Genomic DNA, 18,652 nt, shown 5'->3' on the forward strand with positions numbered 1-18,652 from the left:
TTAATTTTTATTTTCAACTTTTTCAATGACTGAATAGATGTTTCCATCTTAATAATGAAAATATAATCCCCATATCAATTATATGCTTAAGGGAATTTGCTTTACATCCTAGCTGGTTATGCTATTTTCTGCAACAGAGGAAGATGGTTCAGCAGCGCAAAATTTCTATCTATAATTTATGGAGGGCATTAGAGTCCGATGAGCTGCAAAGAGCACTCTTTAAATTTATAAGCACATACAATGTATACATTTGAAAATTCTTTACTAAAAATTTCACTTTTTTCGAACTATGGAATTTCTTTCCTTGTTAGTTGTTAAAATTAATGTAAACATAACTTCTGGTATATAAAGTACAGGATATATAAATATATATATGCATATATATATTTATGAAATTTATATGAAATTTTATTTGAATCATCACTGTCCAACTGAACTTTCTGTCCATGGAAATATTCTAAAATTTGCATTGTGCAGTATGGTAGTCATTAGCAATACATTTCTACCGAGCATTGAAATGTGGTTAATGTGACTTACAAACTAAATTTTTAATTTTATTTACTATAATTAATTCATATTTAAATAGCTATATGTGGCTTGTGACTACTGTATTGGACAACACAGAAATAAAGAAAACTTAGAATCACACTTTTTGAAATTGGTCTCTAGTGATTTTCATTAGAGTTTTAGGTCATATCTCTCCAAATCTGAGCCAAGTAGAGGGTTAAACACAGTGGAAAACTTTATTCAGTGTGATGTTTAAAGTCATAGCATTCAAATTCAACTTGTAGCATATCATTTGATTTGCTACTTATTGTTTGATCCTTTAATCATTTGGTCTCCAGTTCACCCTAAAAATATTTACATTTATATGTAAAGTGAGGTTATTCAATATATTTGGGAAAACAATTATTCAAAAGGCAATGTTTCCATGGGAATTTGTGATAAATAGATCAAGGAGACCTAAACCTTCCTAACATAAAGAGATCGATAAAGTCAATCTTTGGCATTCTAATCAAATATGCCTTTTAGAAACCATCATTAATTTTCTCTACTGGATCATATATGTAGAATATTTAGAAAGAGTTAAAAAAATAGATTAATCAAGCAAGAAGGATTCTTACTAGTCAAGCAAAGTGGTCGTTTATGGAAAGCATAAGGAAAGCATTTCTCAATAGAAGTAGTACATAGTATAAGTTGCAATGGAGTTTATTAAAACTTTAATTAGTGAAAAACAACTTATTTGAGAGTTAGTATGAGTGCATTCTAGTGTATTCTGGAAAGTTCTAAGAACTTTCTGTACTACACATCTCCATTCTTTTGCTTTAAAGCTTCTATATAATCTGTTTTATATTTTCTCTATATAATGGCTTCTATGTTTTAATCATTTTATCAAACATCTCTCAAAATGAATACTAATAATCACCATGTTCCTAAATCCAATCAGTATTCCCTTCCCATCTTACTTGATCTCTCAGTATGATTTAGCATGGTGATGTCTCTTTTTGGAAAACTTCTTGTCCTTTGTCTACAACATCACACTCGATTGCTTTTTCTTTTATCATTGTAGACTTTTCTGTCTTATTAAAAACTCATCCTTTCTCCATAAATCCATAAGACATCAGTTACTTAACTATATTTGTTCTAGCAATCTTTTCCTTTTCACTTTGTATTATCAACCTAAGAAATGACATCTACCTCTATGGTTTCAGTTGCCTATACGTTTCTAACTTTCAAATGTGTACATCCAGTTCTACCTTCTTCCAAGTCCTTAACCCACTTGCTCATGCATCTTTTTAAAATATCTGTTTGGATGGCTAAAACATCTCTAATTAGTAGGTCAACAGGTACTAGTTAAGGATCTTTCCCTGTGATTCCCAAACAGGATTCTCTCGCAGGAATCACTATTTGAACAAATTGAAACACAATTCATCCAGTTGCAGTCAGAAACCTAAATACCATATGTGATACATAGTTTAGCAACTCTAACATATCCAGATCCACCCAATCATAAAATCTATTGATTATTCCACCTAAAACATCAAGTTATATCTATCTCCACTGCCACTTCACCAAACTATCATACAATCCAAAAATATTTTCATCTTTCACTAAGACTACTGGAATAATGTTATTTCCCAGTGTTATTTTTTTCACCCTGAATTCAGGTTTAATTTTACTATATTGAAATCTGACTTGAGAAATACTGAGAAACTTTCAATAGTTGTCTAATACTTTTATGATAAAACTAGCATCATTAAAACATCCTATAAGACCTTGAATAAGCTATCCCTTATAAAATATGAATATAACAAATTATTAATCACTTACCATTATTTATGAGCAAAAATGTATCTATCCCCTGCCCTCAATAAGCTTGATAAGTAAAAAAAGGAGAAATCATCAAATAAATCTACAATCAAATGTAAAAATGCAATTATGACCAATATTACAAACTCCATAGAGCTTTGTGAACCTGTGATAAATGGACTTGATCTAGACAGAGACATGAACGAAGGCTTGATCAATGTCTGAAAAAAATTGAGCAGAAATCTAAAGAAACATTAAGAAATTATTAGACTTAAAACAATTTTTTAAAAGACTAATCCATAGGGTACGTCATCATGTTCAAAGCATATAAAAAAGATTATTTTGATACTTTACAAACAGAAAACATACTTTGTATGGTTCTATTCATTTATGTATATTAACTTTCATTTCATAACCCATATAAGGGCTTGTTTAACTGTTTGGTGTACACAGAGAAAGAATTAATATTCTGCTGTGAGGTGCAGTGTTCTATCAAATATTGTAAATGACTTAGTGAAATCACAACTATAACTAAGAATTTATTTATTTCTCCTTGCAATTCAGCTAGTTTTTGATTCATGCAATTTGATGGTCTCTTCTTAGGTGTATATAAACATTTATGATTATTAAGTTCACATGATGAATTGAACGCTCTGTCATTATGAAAGCACCTTCTTTATTTCTGGTAATATTTTTTCCTCTGAATATAGGCATACATCATTTTATTGTGCTTCACTTTATTGTGCTTTACAGATATTGCATTTTCAGCACAGCTAGACCCTTAATCAGCAAAAAGATTACAATTTGCTGAAGGCTCAGATGATGATTAGTATTTTTTAGCAATAAAGTATTTTTAATTAAGATATGTACATATATATATATATATATATATATACATAATGCTATGGCACACTTAATAGACTACAGTATAGTATAAACATAATTTTAATGTGCACTGGGAAACCACAATATTCATGTCACTCGCTTTATTGCACTATTCACTTTACGGAATTAAACCCACAGTATATCTGAGGTATGCCTATAATACTAAAATAGCCATTCCAATATTCTTTTAATTAGCATGAGTATGGTATATTTTTTTCCATCCTTTTACTTTCGTCTATTTGTGTCTTTATATTTAGTGCATTTCTTAGTATATTTTTCTTTTGTATCAAAGAAAATCTCTGATAATCTCTACCTTTTTGTGTATCTAAACCATTTTCATTTAATGTAATTAGGCTTAAAGTCTATCATCTTGTTACATGTTTTTTATTCCTCTCATTTATTTTTCCCCCTTCTTTCTTTTTGCTTCCTTCTTTGGAATCTGTTGAATATTATCTAGATTCTCTTTTATCTTCTTTATTGGCTTATTAGCTATAACTCCTTATTTTAGAAGTTGTTTGTATTAGTATTCTAAAGCAACACAACAGATGACAACAATTTAGCATCTTAAAACAATAAACATTTAGGATTCTCAATCAAGATGGCAAAATAAGTAAAGCTGTGTTCACCTCCTGTCAGTACCACACTACAACTAAATCACAGAACAACCATTATTGAGAATCACCTGAAGTCTATCTGAACCAAAGCCCTACAACTACAGACATACACAAGAAGCCACCTCGAGACTGTGAGGAGGGGCAGAGATGAGGAATGGGCTCGTCCCACACCAGCCTGTGACAATTAAAAATTGGGAGGAATATCTCGGCAGTGGAGATCCACCTCCTGAGGAGCAAGGGGTCCCAGCTCCTCCCCAGACCAGAGTTTCAGTGCCAGGGAAGGAAATCCCCATAACTCTGGCTATGGAAACCAAAAGGGAGATTGTGGCTGAATGAGATGGAGGGCAGCTGCATTGCTAGTTGCTCCTCTTACATGGCCCACACTTGGACTTACTTGCTGATGGACTCAGTCTGAGCTCCAGCTCTGGGGCAGCAGTTCAAACATCACCAGGGATATATGGGGAGGAACTGAATTGTCTTCCTCAGAGTGAGGGCTGGAGGGGCAACTTTCTCCTGGACAGAGGAGCTGGCGGAAGCCAAGGCTTCTTTGCTGAGCCCGCCCCCTTCCTACATGCAGACGCAGGCAGACCCTGTATCTGAGTCTCCATCCAATTGGCTATCACCTTTCATCTGCCCTGCCTTACTGATTCACTGAGACCACGCCCAGCCTAACCCAACTTTCAGGCACACCCAAGCCTCTTCCAGTGGTTCTTCCATATAAATGGCTGCCTTAGCTCCTACTATGGACATTCCTAAAATCTCTCAAAGGTTCACAATACCCAAACAAGCAGCATCTAACTTCAGCATGTCCTGTATGTCTTGATGAGCAGCCCTAAGCTCCGCACTAGCGGCAACTGGCCTTTGTTCGCAGCTTGGCCTCTCAAGGCACCTCCAAGCACAGCACAGGTGGCGGCAATCTCTGGATTACTTTGTTGCTCATGACAGGTGGCCTAGGTAGGGCACACTACAGCTGAACTTGGCCTGCAGTGGGTCCCTTCCCAGGAGGCCCTGGGCTCTCAGGCCCAGTGGCCAGCTTTGGATTGTGCTGGAGCTTCACCTGGCCACCTCCCAAACTGACACACCCAAAGGGCAGATGGGGTAGGCATCTGAGCCCCTTAAAGTGAACCCTGCTCTGTAGGGTCAGCCCCTGCACAGCAGCTCCTCCACTGTAGTCACAGCCAGTCCTCATAGCCAAGCAACCTGAGTATCAATCTCTAATATTGACATGCAAACAGCAACCAAGACGCGACTACAACAGGATGGTACACACAGCACACATAAGGGACACGCCTGGAGCACCTACCTCAGGTGACCAAGAAGACTGCACCACTGGGTCCCATAGGACACCTACATAAGGGCACTCTGCTAAGACCGGGAGGCATAGCAGCCCTACATAGAAACAAGTACAGGAATTGAGCCAAAATGAGGAGACAAAGAAACATTTCTCAAATAAAAGAACAAAATAAAGCTCCAGAAAAAGAATTAAACAAAACAGAGACAAGCAATCTACCAGAAGCAGAGTTCCAAACACTGGTTATAAGGATGCTCAATGATCTCAGTGAGAACTTCAGAAAGATAGGAAACATAAAAATGGAGATAGAAAACATAAAAAAGAACCAGTCAGAAATAAAGACTTCAATAACTGAAATGAAGAATACATTACAGGGAATCAACAGTAGATAAATTCAAGCAAAGGATCAAATCAGTGATTTAGAAGATAAGGTAGGAGAAAACACCCAATCAAAACAACAAAAAGAATCCAAAAAAATGAGGACAGTTTGAGGGTCTTCTGGGACAACATCAAGTGTACCAACATTATCATCATAGGGATACAAGAAGGAGACAAGAGAGAGCAGGAATTGAAAACCTACTTGAAAAAACAGTGACTAAAAACTTCCCTAACCTGGAAAAGGAAATAAATATACAAGCCCAGGAAGATCAGAGAGTCCCAAATAAGATGAACCCAAGGAGGCCCAAACCAAGACACATCATAGTTAAAAAGCTAAAGGTTAAAGACAAAGAGATAATCTTAAAAGCAGCAAGAGAAAAGCATTTAGTTACCTACAAGGGAGCTCCCATGAGACTATCAGTTGATTTCTCAACAGAAACTTTGCAAGCAAGAAGGGATAGGCACAAAGTACCTAAAGTGATGAAAAGCAAGGACCTACAACCAAGATTAATCCACACAGCAAAGCTATCATTTAGAATCTAAGGACAGATAAAGAGCTTCCCAGACAAGAAAAAGCTAAAGGAGTTCCTCACCAACAAACCAGTATTATAAGGAATGTTAGAAGGATTTCTTCAAAACATAAATAAATAAATAAATAAATAAATAAATAAATAATAAAATGGCAATAATTAAATATCTATCAACAATTACTTTAAATGTAAATGGATTAAATGTTCCAATCAAAAGATAGGGTGGCTGAGTGGATAAGAAAACAAGACTCTTACATGTGCTGCCTACACGACACATCAAAAGACACACAGAGAATAAAAGTAAAGGGATGGGAAAAGATATTTCAGGAAAATGGAAACAAACAAAAAAGCTGTGGTAGCCATACTTCTACCAGACAAATTAGACTTTAAATCAAAGGCTATAACAAATGACAAAGAAGGACCCACTTCTGGGCAATTATCTGAAGAAACCCAAAATGCTACTTCGAGGAGACATGTGAACCATTGCAGCATTGTTTACAATGTCCAAGATATGGAGGCAGCCTGGGTGTTCGTCAATGGACGAATGGATAAAGAGGAGGTGGTACATACATACAATGGAATATTGCTTGGTCATGTTAGGGGATACGTTTTCACCATCTGCAGCAGCATGGTTGGATATAGAGGGTATTGTGCTGATAGGAGTATGTCAGACAGCGAAAGACAGATGCAATGTAATTTCAGTTATATCTGGAATATAAAGAACAAAATAAACAAAGAACACAGAAAAAAACTCACAGATACAGAAAACATTTTCATGGTTGCCAGACAGGAGGGGGGTTGGAAATAGGTGAAAAGGGGGAAAGGATTAAGAAGTACCAGTTGGTTATTATAAGGTGGTCTTGGGGATGTAGAGTATAGCATAAGGAATATAGTTAATAATATTGTAATAACTATGTATGGTGTGAGACGGATAATAGAGTTACTGGAGTGATAAATAGGAGAGGGAATAGGGGACAGGGTGAAAAAAGTGAAGGCATTAATAGGTACAAATTGGTGGGTACACAGTAGTCATGGGGATATAAAGTAAAGTAAAGCACAGGGAATACAGTCAATAATAACTATGGTAATAACTATTTATAGAGCCAGGCAGGTACTAGAGTCGTCAGGGGGATCATTTCTTAAATTATATAAATTATATAAATGTCTAAGCACTATGCTATATACCTGAAATTAATATAAAATAACATTGACTCTAAACTGCAATTGAGAAATGTACAAAGGCGGGGAAGAGGTGAAGGGGAATAACAGGTTTAATTTTCTAGGTATAAAACAAATTTAAGTCATGAAGATGTAATATACAGCATGGGGAATATAGTCGATAATATTGTGATAGCATTGTGCGGTGTCAGATAGTTGCTGGATTTACGGTGATCACTTCTTTAGGTATATAAATCTTAAATGAATATTGTGTTACACCTGAAACTAATATAATATTGTATGACAACTATATTTTAATAAAAATAAAAAAAGTAAAAAGAGAAAAGAATACACATTCGTTATCTCACAGTTTCCATGGGTCAAGATTTCAAGCAGTTTCTGTGGAATAGGATTTTGCATTCTTCTCAGGGTCTAAGTTATAATCAAAACATTAACTGGGCAATATTCTTTTCTGGAGCCACAATTAGGGAAGAATTGGCTTCCAAGAGTAGATTGGTAGATTTGATTGGTAAAGATTGGTAGAATTGATTCTCTTGTAGCTGTTTGACTGAGGGCCTCATCTTCTTACTAGCTATCAGCTAATCCTGGATGCCACATACAAGTTCCTTGATACCATAGGCAGGTCACAACCTGGCTTCCTGCTTGAGGCCAACAGGAGAAACCTCTCTCTAGTTTGCTATGGAGTATTACATAATAAAATGGTATCATGGGAATGCCATGTCATCGCCTTTGCCTAGTAAATAGCCTAATCAATTGAATGATATCTCATCACCATTACTCTATACTCTCACTTAGAAACAAGTCACAGGTTCCATGTTCACTCAAAAGGAAGAAATTACACAAAGGAGTGACTCATATGTTGACACCATTGCTTAAGACAGTATAACATATAGCTTTCACTGATTATAGCCTACTTTCACCTATATAGAACTTTACATAAACTATAAAGATTTCCTTTCATTTCTTCTGTCCCCCACTTTGTACTACATTTTACTTCTGTGTATGTTATGAATCCCACATCACATTATTGCTATTTCTGTTGGTGCAGTTCATTTATTACTTTTTTAAAATGTATTTAAATATTAAGAAACACACATATATTTACTCATGTAGTTATAATTGCTGGTGCTTTTCATTTCTTTGTATACATTCACATTTCAAACTAATGCCATTTTCCTTCTGCCTGATAGACTTCTTTCATATTTCTCATAGTGTAGATCTGCTAATGATAAATTACATTACGTACAGCTTATGTACGTATAAAAGTGTCTTCTGTTAACCATTTTTGGAAGGTATGTTTCCTGTATATAAAAATCAAGGCTGACGTTTTAAAATTTCTAATATTACTTTAAACATGTTGCTCCACTGTCCTGTTTCTTGCATTGTTTCCGACAAGAAATTTACTATAATTCTTACCTTATTATTGTTTCTCTGTATGTAACATGTCCCTCTCCCTACACACCTATCCGCTAGATGCTTTTAGGATTTTCTCTTATCAATAGTTTTCAGCTATGTAATTATGATGTGATTTGTTATAATTTTCTTCATGTACCTTGTGCTTAGGGCTTGTTGAACTTAACTATGTGAATTTAGAATTTTCATAGATTTCAGAATCGTTGGTCATTATTAATTTGATTCTGTCCTCTCCTCTTACCTCTCCTTCAGGGACTCCATTTACAACAATATTAGGCTGTTAGAAATTGTCCCAGAGCTCACTGTTGCTTTGTTCTTTTTATTTTGTTTTCATTCTCTTTGATTTGTGTTAGTTTCTATGGCTATAACTTTAATGTCATTTATCATTTATTATACAATGTTTAATCTGCTATTAATCCCATCTAATTTCATCTATCACATTGTAATTTTTCATCTCTGTAAGTTTAATGTAGATTTTTATTATGTTTCACAGTTCTGATTAACTTTTTACAGAGCTTTATTGAGACACATTTAATGGCTTTTTGTATAGAATTGTGTAACCTTTCCCATAATCTAATTTTAGAACATTTTCATTTAACCCCAAAAAGAAACCCTACTTCTATTTACAGCCTCTTCATATACCATAGCTGTCTCTCCCCAATCCTGACAGCCCCCAGCCCTGGACAACCACTAACCTACTTTGTTTCTTTAGATTTGCTTAATCCAGACATTTCATATAAATGGATCATATAATATGTGCTCTTTTGTAACTGGTCTCTTTTTCTTAGCATAAGTTTTAAAGGTTCACTCATGTTTTAGCATGCATTGGTACCTCAATCTCTCTTAGTACTGAAAAATACTCTACTGAATGGATATAGATTTTGTTTTTTTTCCATTCACCAGCTGATGGGCATTTGGGTTCGTTCTACTCGTTCATTGGCCCTTGTAAATCATATGGACGTATGTGTATGAGTTTCTGTGTGCACTTTTTCATTCCTCTGGATATATACCTAGGAGTGGATTTGTGGTTAAGGTTAGGGTTTAGTATTTTTGATGAAGCGTTAAACTGTTTTCCAAAGCAGATGCACCATTTTACATGCCCGCCAGCAACATTAGCATTCCACTTTCTCTACATCCATATCTTTTGTTATCTTTATTATAGCTTTGCATGTCTTTCTGAATTTAATGAAATAATTATAAAAACAGTTTTAATGTTCTTGTCTGTTCATTTTAACATCAATTTCTGTTCTGATCAATGACAGATTTTTCTCTTTATTATGGGTTTTCTTTTCTTTCTTCGTTTCCAGCTTTGTAATTTTTAATTGGATGCCAGGCATTGTAAACTGTAACCTTTTGGTAGCTGGAGAGTTTTGCATTACTACAAATATTATTTAACTTTGGTCTGTCATATTTCTAAGCAGTTTGTTAACAGGTTTGGACCAATGGGTCTTGCTTTTAAGATGTGTTAGGTGGAACTAGAGCAGTGATCAGCCTAATTATTCCCTACTGCTAATGTACGACCTGTGTCCTCTATCCAGTGCTTCATGGGTTAAGTTTTCCGGCCTGACTGGTGGGTAGTCACTATTTCTGACCCTAAATGAGCTCTATGAGTCTTTAAAATCCTGTCGGGGTAGTTTCTTCAGATATGGGATGCTCAGTACTCAGCTGAACACGAGGAAACTGCAGAACTCCGAGTTCTCGCTCCGAGCTACTCTCTCCTTTCTCCTACACGCTGCCGAGAACATTACCTTCCTTGGTCTCTCCAGAATTTCAGCTCAATCTTGTCAATACTGGTAATCCGCTGGCCGCTGCTTGGGTTCTGTCTCCCGGCACCGCATCCCGGAAAATCTTTAATTTAAAGGCAGTAAGCTTTTTGAGCCGGTATCATTTTGTTCCCTGTGTCTCCAGGATCTCTGTCCCTCGTCACTAATGACAAGTGTCTTGGAAGACAGAAACAGTGTTCTCTATCGCCTATCTAATATATATATATATATATATATATATATATATTCTCTATCTCTAGCTAATATGTATATGTTATTTTTTAATAAAGTCAATGCTGAGAGTTTCCCCAAACCCAAACTCAAAGCAATTCTTTTCCAGCTTCCGCGTAGAGTAAAAAGAACGCGGCTGCGCGCCGCCTAGTGAGCTCATGCTCCACCTCCGGGATCCAGTACCGCCTACTGGCTAGTGCGCAAGCGCAGAACTCCTGTGCTCCCGCCCTATCCAGCTATGACTGCGCCTGCGCCAAATAGCATCTGCCAATGAGAGCACACGATGGCCCTTGATTTCCTCCCATTGACCGGGCAACCAATCACCTGCCCTGGCGCGCAGTTTGCTGTGGATCCAAAGAAGACAGAAGTATTAGGGGAGGTTAGAGCTGGAAAGCGGCGCGGAAAACGATGGAGTCGGCGGAGACCGAGATAGAGGCTGCAGCCCTAGAGTAAGTGTCTGCCGCCAAGTAGCCGGTGGGGGCGGGCCGTGACGGATCTTGCGGGCCTCGGAGTACAATTGACTATCCCCTAGACCACTTAAAGTTGTTGGAGTTCGCGCGGTGAACTGATGCTGACCCTAGTCGTAGGTTCCTGGGGTGACTTGCCTGTCTCCTGGAGTACGGCCTATGAGGGACCTCCCAGGGGTGTGTCCTGAAAGGAGATGGTTCCTCCCCTGTCAACACTTCCAATCTCTTCGCAGATTGCACCATCCTAACAGGAGACTTTCCATCCCAGTAGACATCCTGGAAGGGCCATTTAATTTCTGTCTGTCCTATCCCGAAACACTCTCCCATTAGGTTATTTTATCTCAATCCCTGCCTTCTAGTGATTGGCTCCAGCTCCTAACAAGGAAGAACTCGGAGAGCCTAGACCTAGACATCCAGCACCCTGTCCTGATCCCTCCCCAAGTGCTCTTTGCCAGAAGGGCTCCCCACTGCCCATCAGTTTTGCCCTTATTTTTTCCTTTCCCGGTGATTTCCCTGACTGCCTTCAGGTCTTGGCTCAAATGGTTTCTCTTCAGTTGAGATGCTCCCTATTTAAAATTGCAGACCCTACTCCACACTCCTTACCCCCCTCGCCCTGCTTATTGTTTCCTCATGGCACTTACTACTTTCATATGTCCTCCATACACACACTATTCCTGGTCCCAGACGGCTCTTTAGGCCTGTGTGTAGATACTGGTCAGGGCAAGACTCTCAGCATTGATACATCTACATATGTGCATGTACACACACGTTCTCCAGACTAGAATCTCAGGAGTCTGCCGTTTTCCCTGTTTTCTTGACCTTCAGGGCCCTGGCCAAGCTGGCAGACGTCCTGGAGTCTATAGGCCCGCAGGAGGAGGCAGAGCTGCCAGCCCCGATCCTGGCTGAGTTTGTGATGGTATGTTCAAGATGGGAGCCAGCCTTTCCAAAGCCAAGGACTGCTCCTGGGTCCTCCTGTTGAGATACTGGGCAGCACTGATGGTGAGCATAGTGGAAGGCAGCTTTGTCAGCCTGTAGTACAAGGAGGTAAGGATGTTCCCTGCCTCTATCCTCCTTCTGAACAGGACTCCCGAAAGAAAGACAAGCTGCTCTGCAGCCAGCTTCAAGTAGTAGACTTCCTGCAGAACTTCTTGGCTCGGGAGGATACTGCCCAGGGCCTGGACCCCTTGGCTTCTGAAGACACGAGCCGTAAGTAGGAAAGGGATTGGAACAGGGGCTGCCCTGAGTGGGGAAGAAAAGTGAGTATCAGTCAGCTCAGCTGTATGGATGATGAGAAGACTGAGGCCCCAGTGTTTCAGGCAGGCAGGTCATCCTTCACTCAGGTCCTTATTCTGGTGACTCATCTCAGGACAGAAGGCAATTGCAACCAAGGAGCAATGGAAAGAGCTGAAGGCTACCTACCAAGAACACGTGGAGGCCATCACAAGTGCCCTGACTCAGGCCCTGCCCAAGATGCAGGAGGCCCAGAGGAAGCGGGCACAGCTCCAGGATGCTCTTGAACAGCTCCAGGCCAAGGTGCACCCAGGGTGAGGGGAGGGAAAGACATAGAGACAGGAGGAGGGAAAGGGTGAGCGTACTGGGTTAAACCCAGTGGCTACATCCCAAAATCCCACAATGAAAATGCACTCCTCCTTTCCTTTGCTTACTTGCAGAAGCAAGTGGCAATGGAGAAACTCAGAACAGCCCAGAAACAGTGGCAGCTGCAACAGGTGGGTCCATTCCCCTAGGAAAATATCCCTTCCCGCCACCGTGCTATTAATGGGCTAAGTCCTCTGCCTGGAAAATCTTAATCTCCTTTCCTTCTGTAAGGCATTATCGTTACCAGCATGGATTTGAATCTAACATCACCACTTAAAACTGTTTGACCTTGGGCAATCACCTAACTTTCCATGCTTTTGTTTCTTCATCTGTGAAATGGAGGCAATATTAGCACCTATCTTAAAGAGTTGTTAAGATGATTAAGGAATTAGAACAGCAAATGCTTAAACAATATCTGGCACACAGGAAACTAAGTGTTATCATCATGTTTCTGATCCTTTTCCCTAGGCCCCTGGTCCTGCCTAAAGTGAGTAGCGTCCTTCTTTCCATCTGGGTCTGAGCCCTGAGCTGGGTCTAGGCTGAAGGAGTTAGCGGAATGGCTCTAAGCCCTCAGCATCTGATGAGCTATGTTTACATTTTCATTCCTTGTAGGAGAAGCGTCTGCAGCATTTGGCAGAAGTTTCTGCAGAGGTGAGGGAGCGTCAGATAGGAACTAAACAGGAGTTTGAGCGGCTATATCAGGAACTTGCAACCCTGAAGCAGCAAACAGGGCAGGAGCGGGAAAATCTGCAGAGGTGAGGCTCGGAGCATAGGTTGCAAGCCTGGGATGGTCCAGCTGAGTTTCCCTTTCATCACACCCACTTCTTTTTCCAGGCATCAGACCTTCCTCCAGTTGCTTCACACTTTGCAGGGTAAGCTGCTATTCCCCGAGGAAGAGGCAGAGCTGCCACAAGAGCAGGATCTTCCTGAGGATAAGCCCCAGGAGCTGAACACTGGGGACTCCATAGGGGCCTCCAAGGTGAATGAGGGATGGGACAGATGAACAGGGAGGTGGAGAGAGATTCTGGGAGATACCCACTGCCCAAACTATGTCTCCCCAAGGCTGGCGGCCCACAGCCTGCTGGTGATACAAGCGCGCCATGGCTTCTTGGAGCACAGCAACATAGGGAAGGATCCTAGATCGGGTCAATCTCCAATTCAGGGCCTTGTGTTTCTGGACTACAGGTATAGAAGGGGGGAGGGCCTCTGGTCTACCTGTCTCTGTATATGAGCCCCACTGTTCCCGGGGTCATAGGAAATGGGAAGAGCAAGGAGTGTATCTTATTGTTGAAGCTAGGCACATCATCCTGATGCCCAGCCTACCCCGGCTAACCCCTCTCTTACTCTTCCCCAGCTCCTGGCTCCACCCTCATTGCAGGTGAACTGTGAACTTCTGAGTGCAACCTGATTTCTGGCCACAACCCAGGGCGGGTGGGAGGGCAGGCTCTGGATTCTGTTGATTAAAAGCCCTGGAGTGCTCTTAGTTGCCTATTTGTCTGTTTATCTTCATATCTTGGTGGGAAGAGGCATATTCAAAGGCCAGTAACATGACAGGTGCTGGGACCTGTGTGAATTAAGAGAGTACAGATGTGGAGGAGGACCTGGCCTGGGGTCTCAAGTTGCTTGCTCAAATCAAAATGATTCCAACATGCTGAGCTTAACTTAGAGAGCAGAATGCTGTATGCAGGTGGTTAGATATGGTAAGACAATTTTACCCCAATCCGAATGTTTATGGAGTCCCTGCCACGTGTAGGCTCCTTGCTGTGAACTGGAGATACAGCAGTAGGCTTGTCTGACAGTCCTTGGCCGTGTGCTACATAATGAGCATGAACAAGTAAACAGGTGGATAAGGTGATTTCAAAGTGTAGAACAGGAGTCACCTAAAACAGTAACATGATAAAGAACGACACTGAGAAAATATAGTGGAGAATACAGAGACCCTTATCTACCTGTAACGACTTGGTCGTTAGTGTGAGTTAGCATTTCTGCGTGTGTGTATTTCTGTGTCTGTGTTTGTTGTTTTCAGTCTCCATTCCTCTGTGTATCTGTTGCTGGGTTCGTGGACAGTGGGGGACACTGATGTGTGTGTGTGTGTGTGTGTGAGAGAGAGAGAGAGAGAGTGCATCCCTGATTGGGAGTGTGGGAACTGCTATCTAAGAAAAAGCAAGAGCGATCCATGACAACTCTCAGAGTGGAAAACCTGTTCTCCATTCACGTAAGAAAGACTTGACATCTATTTGAGAAAGAGACACCGGGGCCCTTTGTTTTGCTGGGAGAGAGATTTTCAAGACTCACTGTTCTCTTCTACCTCAGACTGAGATGGCTTCTCTCAGCTGGCGATTTAGATTACTGTGCACTCTGATGGTTTGCTCAGCTTTTCTGAGGTGTCCCTAGTTTTTCCCTCAACTTGTTTTTTTAAATGTGTTGGCCTCATTATTTAGGTATGAAATAGGACACATATCAGAGTTCTCTGAGGGCCTGCATCACAACTGAATGAGGGTGTCAGTGAGGATTGAGCATACCCCGGGGAGCACACAAATACCCAGAGAGGCTTCTTCAGTCTACCCATCCCATTCCGTCCCACATGGTCTCTACTACAGCTCTCTTGTACCCCACATACTCATTCCATCCTTCCCTCTCTTCCTACTGGGAAGGCTTCCCCATCCCTACAGTCTGCTTTCTTTTTCTAATCTCCTGTACTCTGAATTTTTGGCAGCACAAAGGAGAGAGCAAGAATTTGTCCACCCTGGGAAAGGAGTGTCTCCTAAGGGGCACTAGGTTATGGGCTGGGATGGTGTGGAGTTTCCCCGTCCTTGAGTACATGATGGCTGACAGAAAGCAGAGAAGGGAAGGTGCCCGTGGAGCTCATCAGGCTAGAGGTGAAGGATTATATGCTGAGATACTCTAAGCAGGGGACAGGGGGAAGAGATTGGACAAACGTACAGTTATCAAACCTAGGGGTCAAACATCTGGGAATAAGATTTCAAAACATCTGGGAATCAGATCTCTCCCAGGGGGTACGGAATTAGTCAGTTCACAGTGAGGCCAAAGGGGAGTGGAGGCTTGAATATCAGTTTTGTTGGAATCCCCTGAATTGCATGTGTGTCTGCAGCCTTGAGTTGGGCAGAAGTGTCTTGACTGACAAGCTCAGGAATTAGGATTTATTTTCAGAAGCCAGATTTCGACTTCCAGCCTTTCTGAGCTTCCTCATATGTTCCCTTGAAGACTATCCTTTTCCTCATTCAGTGACACCTGCACAAGTTAGACCTGAGCAAGGAGGGAAGCTACCTTTGGGAAACTGTGATCTCTTACACAAAGACACGGCAGCTGGTGAGTCCACAAGTTTCCTGCTGCCTGCCAAGGATTTTTTCTTCCTCATTTCCATCCAAAGGAGGCACACAAACCAGTGAAGAGAAGAGGATGATGGAGACTAGCCAGTGAATCAACACAGTCAAGACACTAACTTCATTTTGACTAGAAGCCTCCTAGATAAAGTGAAGATTAAGGTTACTCAATGAAACAAATAGGAAAACTTTAATTTTCTATTGTCTAAGAATAATGTTTTCCTTTTTAAAGAGTTTTGGTTTTTTTTATGGTGAAACATTGTTTTGCTTATATTTTTCTAGTTTTCATATTTTCTAGGAATTGTCATATTTTTTCTAGGAATTTTTCATTTCTAATCTTTTAAATGTATTGGTATACAGTTGTCACACTCTTTTTTATCCTTTTTTGATATCTGCATCCCGTTTCAGGATGGCCCAATGTTACAGTTTTGATTTTCTTTGTGCCTTATCAAGTTTTTCATTTGATTCATCTTTGCAGGTGTTCATTCATTTTTAAATGTTCAAAGATTATATTTTGTGATTTGCTATTGTATGTTTATTCCAGTTCATTTATTTGTAGTCATATCTTGATAATTTCCTACTCTCATATGTGTACACATACATATCACACATACACATCCACACAGTCCTGGAAAGCAGACAGAATTGAGTAAGATAAGTATATAATATTCACTTATTGCCATGGAAAAATAAATCTTAGGAAGTAAAAACCCTTATCTGTGATAAGATAAATTGCCTAAATTACTGGTTCTTCACCAAACTCACACAGCTAAGCTACATTTTCTACCATCCTTTCGCTTTAGATGATGCCATGTGAGTGGACTGTAGCCAGTCTGATGGAGACAGAAATGATGTATCTTGCTTCCATGCCTGGCTTATGAAACGCCCCCACAAACCACCTTCTATTCTTTTTCTCTGACTGCTGGCTAAGTGGAGAGGACACAGAGGTTCAAGAGGAAGGTAGAGACAAAACATTAAGGGAGACTGGGTCCTTGTCACTTGGAAGAAAACAGCCTGATTCAGGACAACTGTGTTGGACCATTCTGTGAATAAGGAAACAATATTTTGTATTATATGAAGCCACTGCAACATTTAGGTGATTGTATCAGATAGCTTAAACCTTCTGGATCCAATTCTGGTTTCTTTAGTCAAATATCAGAACAATCTTTAAACTTTTGTGATAATTAAACATTAATTTGGGAAAAAAACATTTCTCGAAGGGTCATGTCAAGTAAAAAAAGTATGTACACTGTGAGTGGAATTCTGGTCAAAGGGAAGGATAGTAGTTTTCATTAAACTCTCCATTTCCCACACCAAAGATGCAAAAATACCACCCAGAGCTTCATTCACTATCGATTTCTTTCATTCTGTGCTTAAATTCCTAGGCATATCTGATTAGAAGACATGATTGCTGAACTGTTTAGCACTTAAAACATATAATGTTATAAAACATCCCTGTGTTCTTAGGAAAACTGAACACTGAATCATTTTGTCTCATACTGAGAAAGTTTATAAACCCTCTTAACATGAGTTTTAAAGTGACTAGTAATGAATTTTCCCTGTACTGACCCCTGCTCTAAACAGACAAAAGTTTTGTTTGGTAGGATTGTAGTATGCTCAGCTTCAATCTGTAAATCAGGAAAACTGCTAAATGTTTCTCTGAGTTTGAAATATTTTTATCTTTGGGAAATTTCTTTTGTTTACTCAGCTGCTGCATTTTCTTTGCTGTCATTTAATTGTGCACATTCAGATTGGCGTTTTGTGTTCCCCTTTTTACTTCTCACTTCACTTGCAGTACTTTATCTCTTACCTATTTGTTAGTCTACTCTAGCCAGAGAATTTATGAGACGGCAAATGAATCACCATCATAAATGGTTCTCAAAATGTGTTTTTAGTAAGTACTTGCAGTATCACAGTTCAGTGTTATTATTTTGGATTCAAGTACTCTTGAAGAATACATGCTTCAAATAGGAAGACTTTTTTTTTTTTTAAGGCTACAATGATTTCCTTTTATCTGCTTTTTAGTTTACAGAAGTCACATGTCATTTTTTACATTTCCGTATTCGCTTTGTATTTACTTCCCCCAATCCCTCTTCGCCCTCAAACTTTCCCCTTCCACCAGAAGGCACACTGGGATGAGAACTGTTGAGGATGGTGAGATTTGGGGATGGCTGGTTTTCCTCATTTTTTTTTTCCCCCTGAATTCATTGGTCTTAAAGACCTGTTTACCTATAAACAATATCTAATTATCATTTTTATTTTTTTATGTTTTAATTTCAAAATTGATTTTATTGCAGCCAAAACACTGGAATAACTATATAATACATGATTATATATAATTATCTTTTTAAAATTAAAGTAATAAACCTCAAACAGTTGTCATCTTTATGTATAATTAATAAAAGTAAAAATGTTGATTTTTCAGCATCATGGTGTTTTAGTCTAATCTCTGAATATCTCAGTATAACTGAGTTGCCATAGCAATACCTATGTGAGATGTGCAAATGCAAGAAAAATTTTACATAAATGTTTTGATTGCATCTGTTGCTAATTGGAACTCTTATTTCTCTTGTTTTCATTAGTTGTTTTTATAACAATTTAATGGGGAAGATATTTATCAGCAGTTAGAAGTTATTTTATAGACTGTAAAA

At 39.4% G+C, this 18,652-nt stretch overlaps 1 protein-coding gene across 5 annotated transcripts; it reads left to right on the forward strand.

Annotated features, from left to right (window-relative positions):
• Positions 1–10,911: 10,911 nt before the first annotated feature.
• Positions 10,912–18,366, forward strand: ZWINT (ZW10 interacting kinetochore protein). Of its 5 annotated transcripts, none has more exons than XM_033129816.1 (9): positions 10,912–11,043; positions 11,887–11,977; positions 12,144–12,267; positions 12,428–12,594; positions 12,732–12,788; positions 13,270–13,412; positions 13,492–13,636; positions 13,720–13,842; positions 15,904–16,025. In XM_033129816.1, exons 1-8 carry the CDS (start codon positions 11,003–11,005, stop codon positions 13,795–13,797), a joined length of 846 nt encoding a protein of 281 aa, XP_032985707.1. In that variant the 5' UTR covers positions 10,912–11,002; the 3' UTR covers positions 13,798–13,842; positions 15,904–16,025. The 5 variants fall into 5 exon arrangements, with proteins under 5 accessions (XP_032985707.1, XP_032985706.1, XP_032985708.1 ...); XM_033129815.1 differs by lacking the exon at positions 15,904–16,025 and adding an exon at positions 14,012–14,127; XM_033129817.1 differs by lacking the exon at positions 13,720–13,842 and having other exon boundaries at positions 13,492–13,529; positions 15,904–18,366.
• The last annotated feature ends 286 nt before the right edge of the window (positions 18,367–18,652 follow it).

Source organism: Rhinolophus ferrumequinum, chromosome 16 (genome assembly GCF_004115265.2).
Source record: "Rhinolophus ferrumequinum isolate MPI-CBG mRhiFer1 chromosome 16, mRhiFer1_v1.p, whole genome shotgun sequence".
Classification (NCBI taxonomy): Eukaryota; Metazoa; Chordata; class Mammalia; order Chiroptera; family Rhinolophidae; genus Rhinolophus; species Rhinolophus ferrumequinum.

What these genes read in the sequence shown, in the direction of transcription:
- ZWINT (XM_033129816.1), top strand. Translation starts at nt 11,003, where the DNA reads ATGGAGTCGGCGGAGACCGAGATAGAGGCTGCAGCCCTAGA. An exon ending in ATAGAGGCTGCAGCCCTAGA is followed by an intron (nt 11,044 to 11,886) that starts GTAAGTGTCTGC and finishes CTTGACCTTCAG; the next exon opens with GGCCCTGGCCAAGCTGGCAG. An exon ending in TCCTGGCTGAGTTTGTGATG is followed by an intron (nt 11,978 to 12,143) that starts GTATGTTCAAGA and finishes CCTTCTGAACAG; the next exon opens with GACTCCCGAAAGAAAGACAA.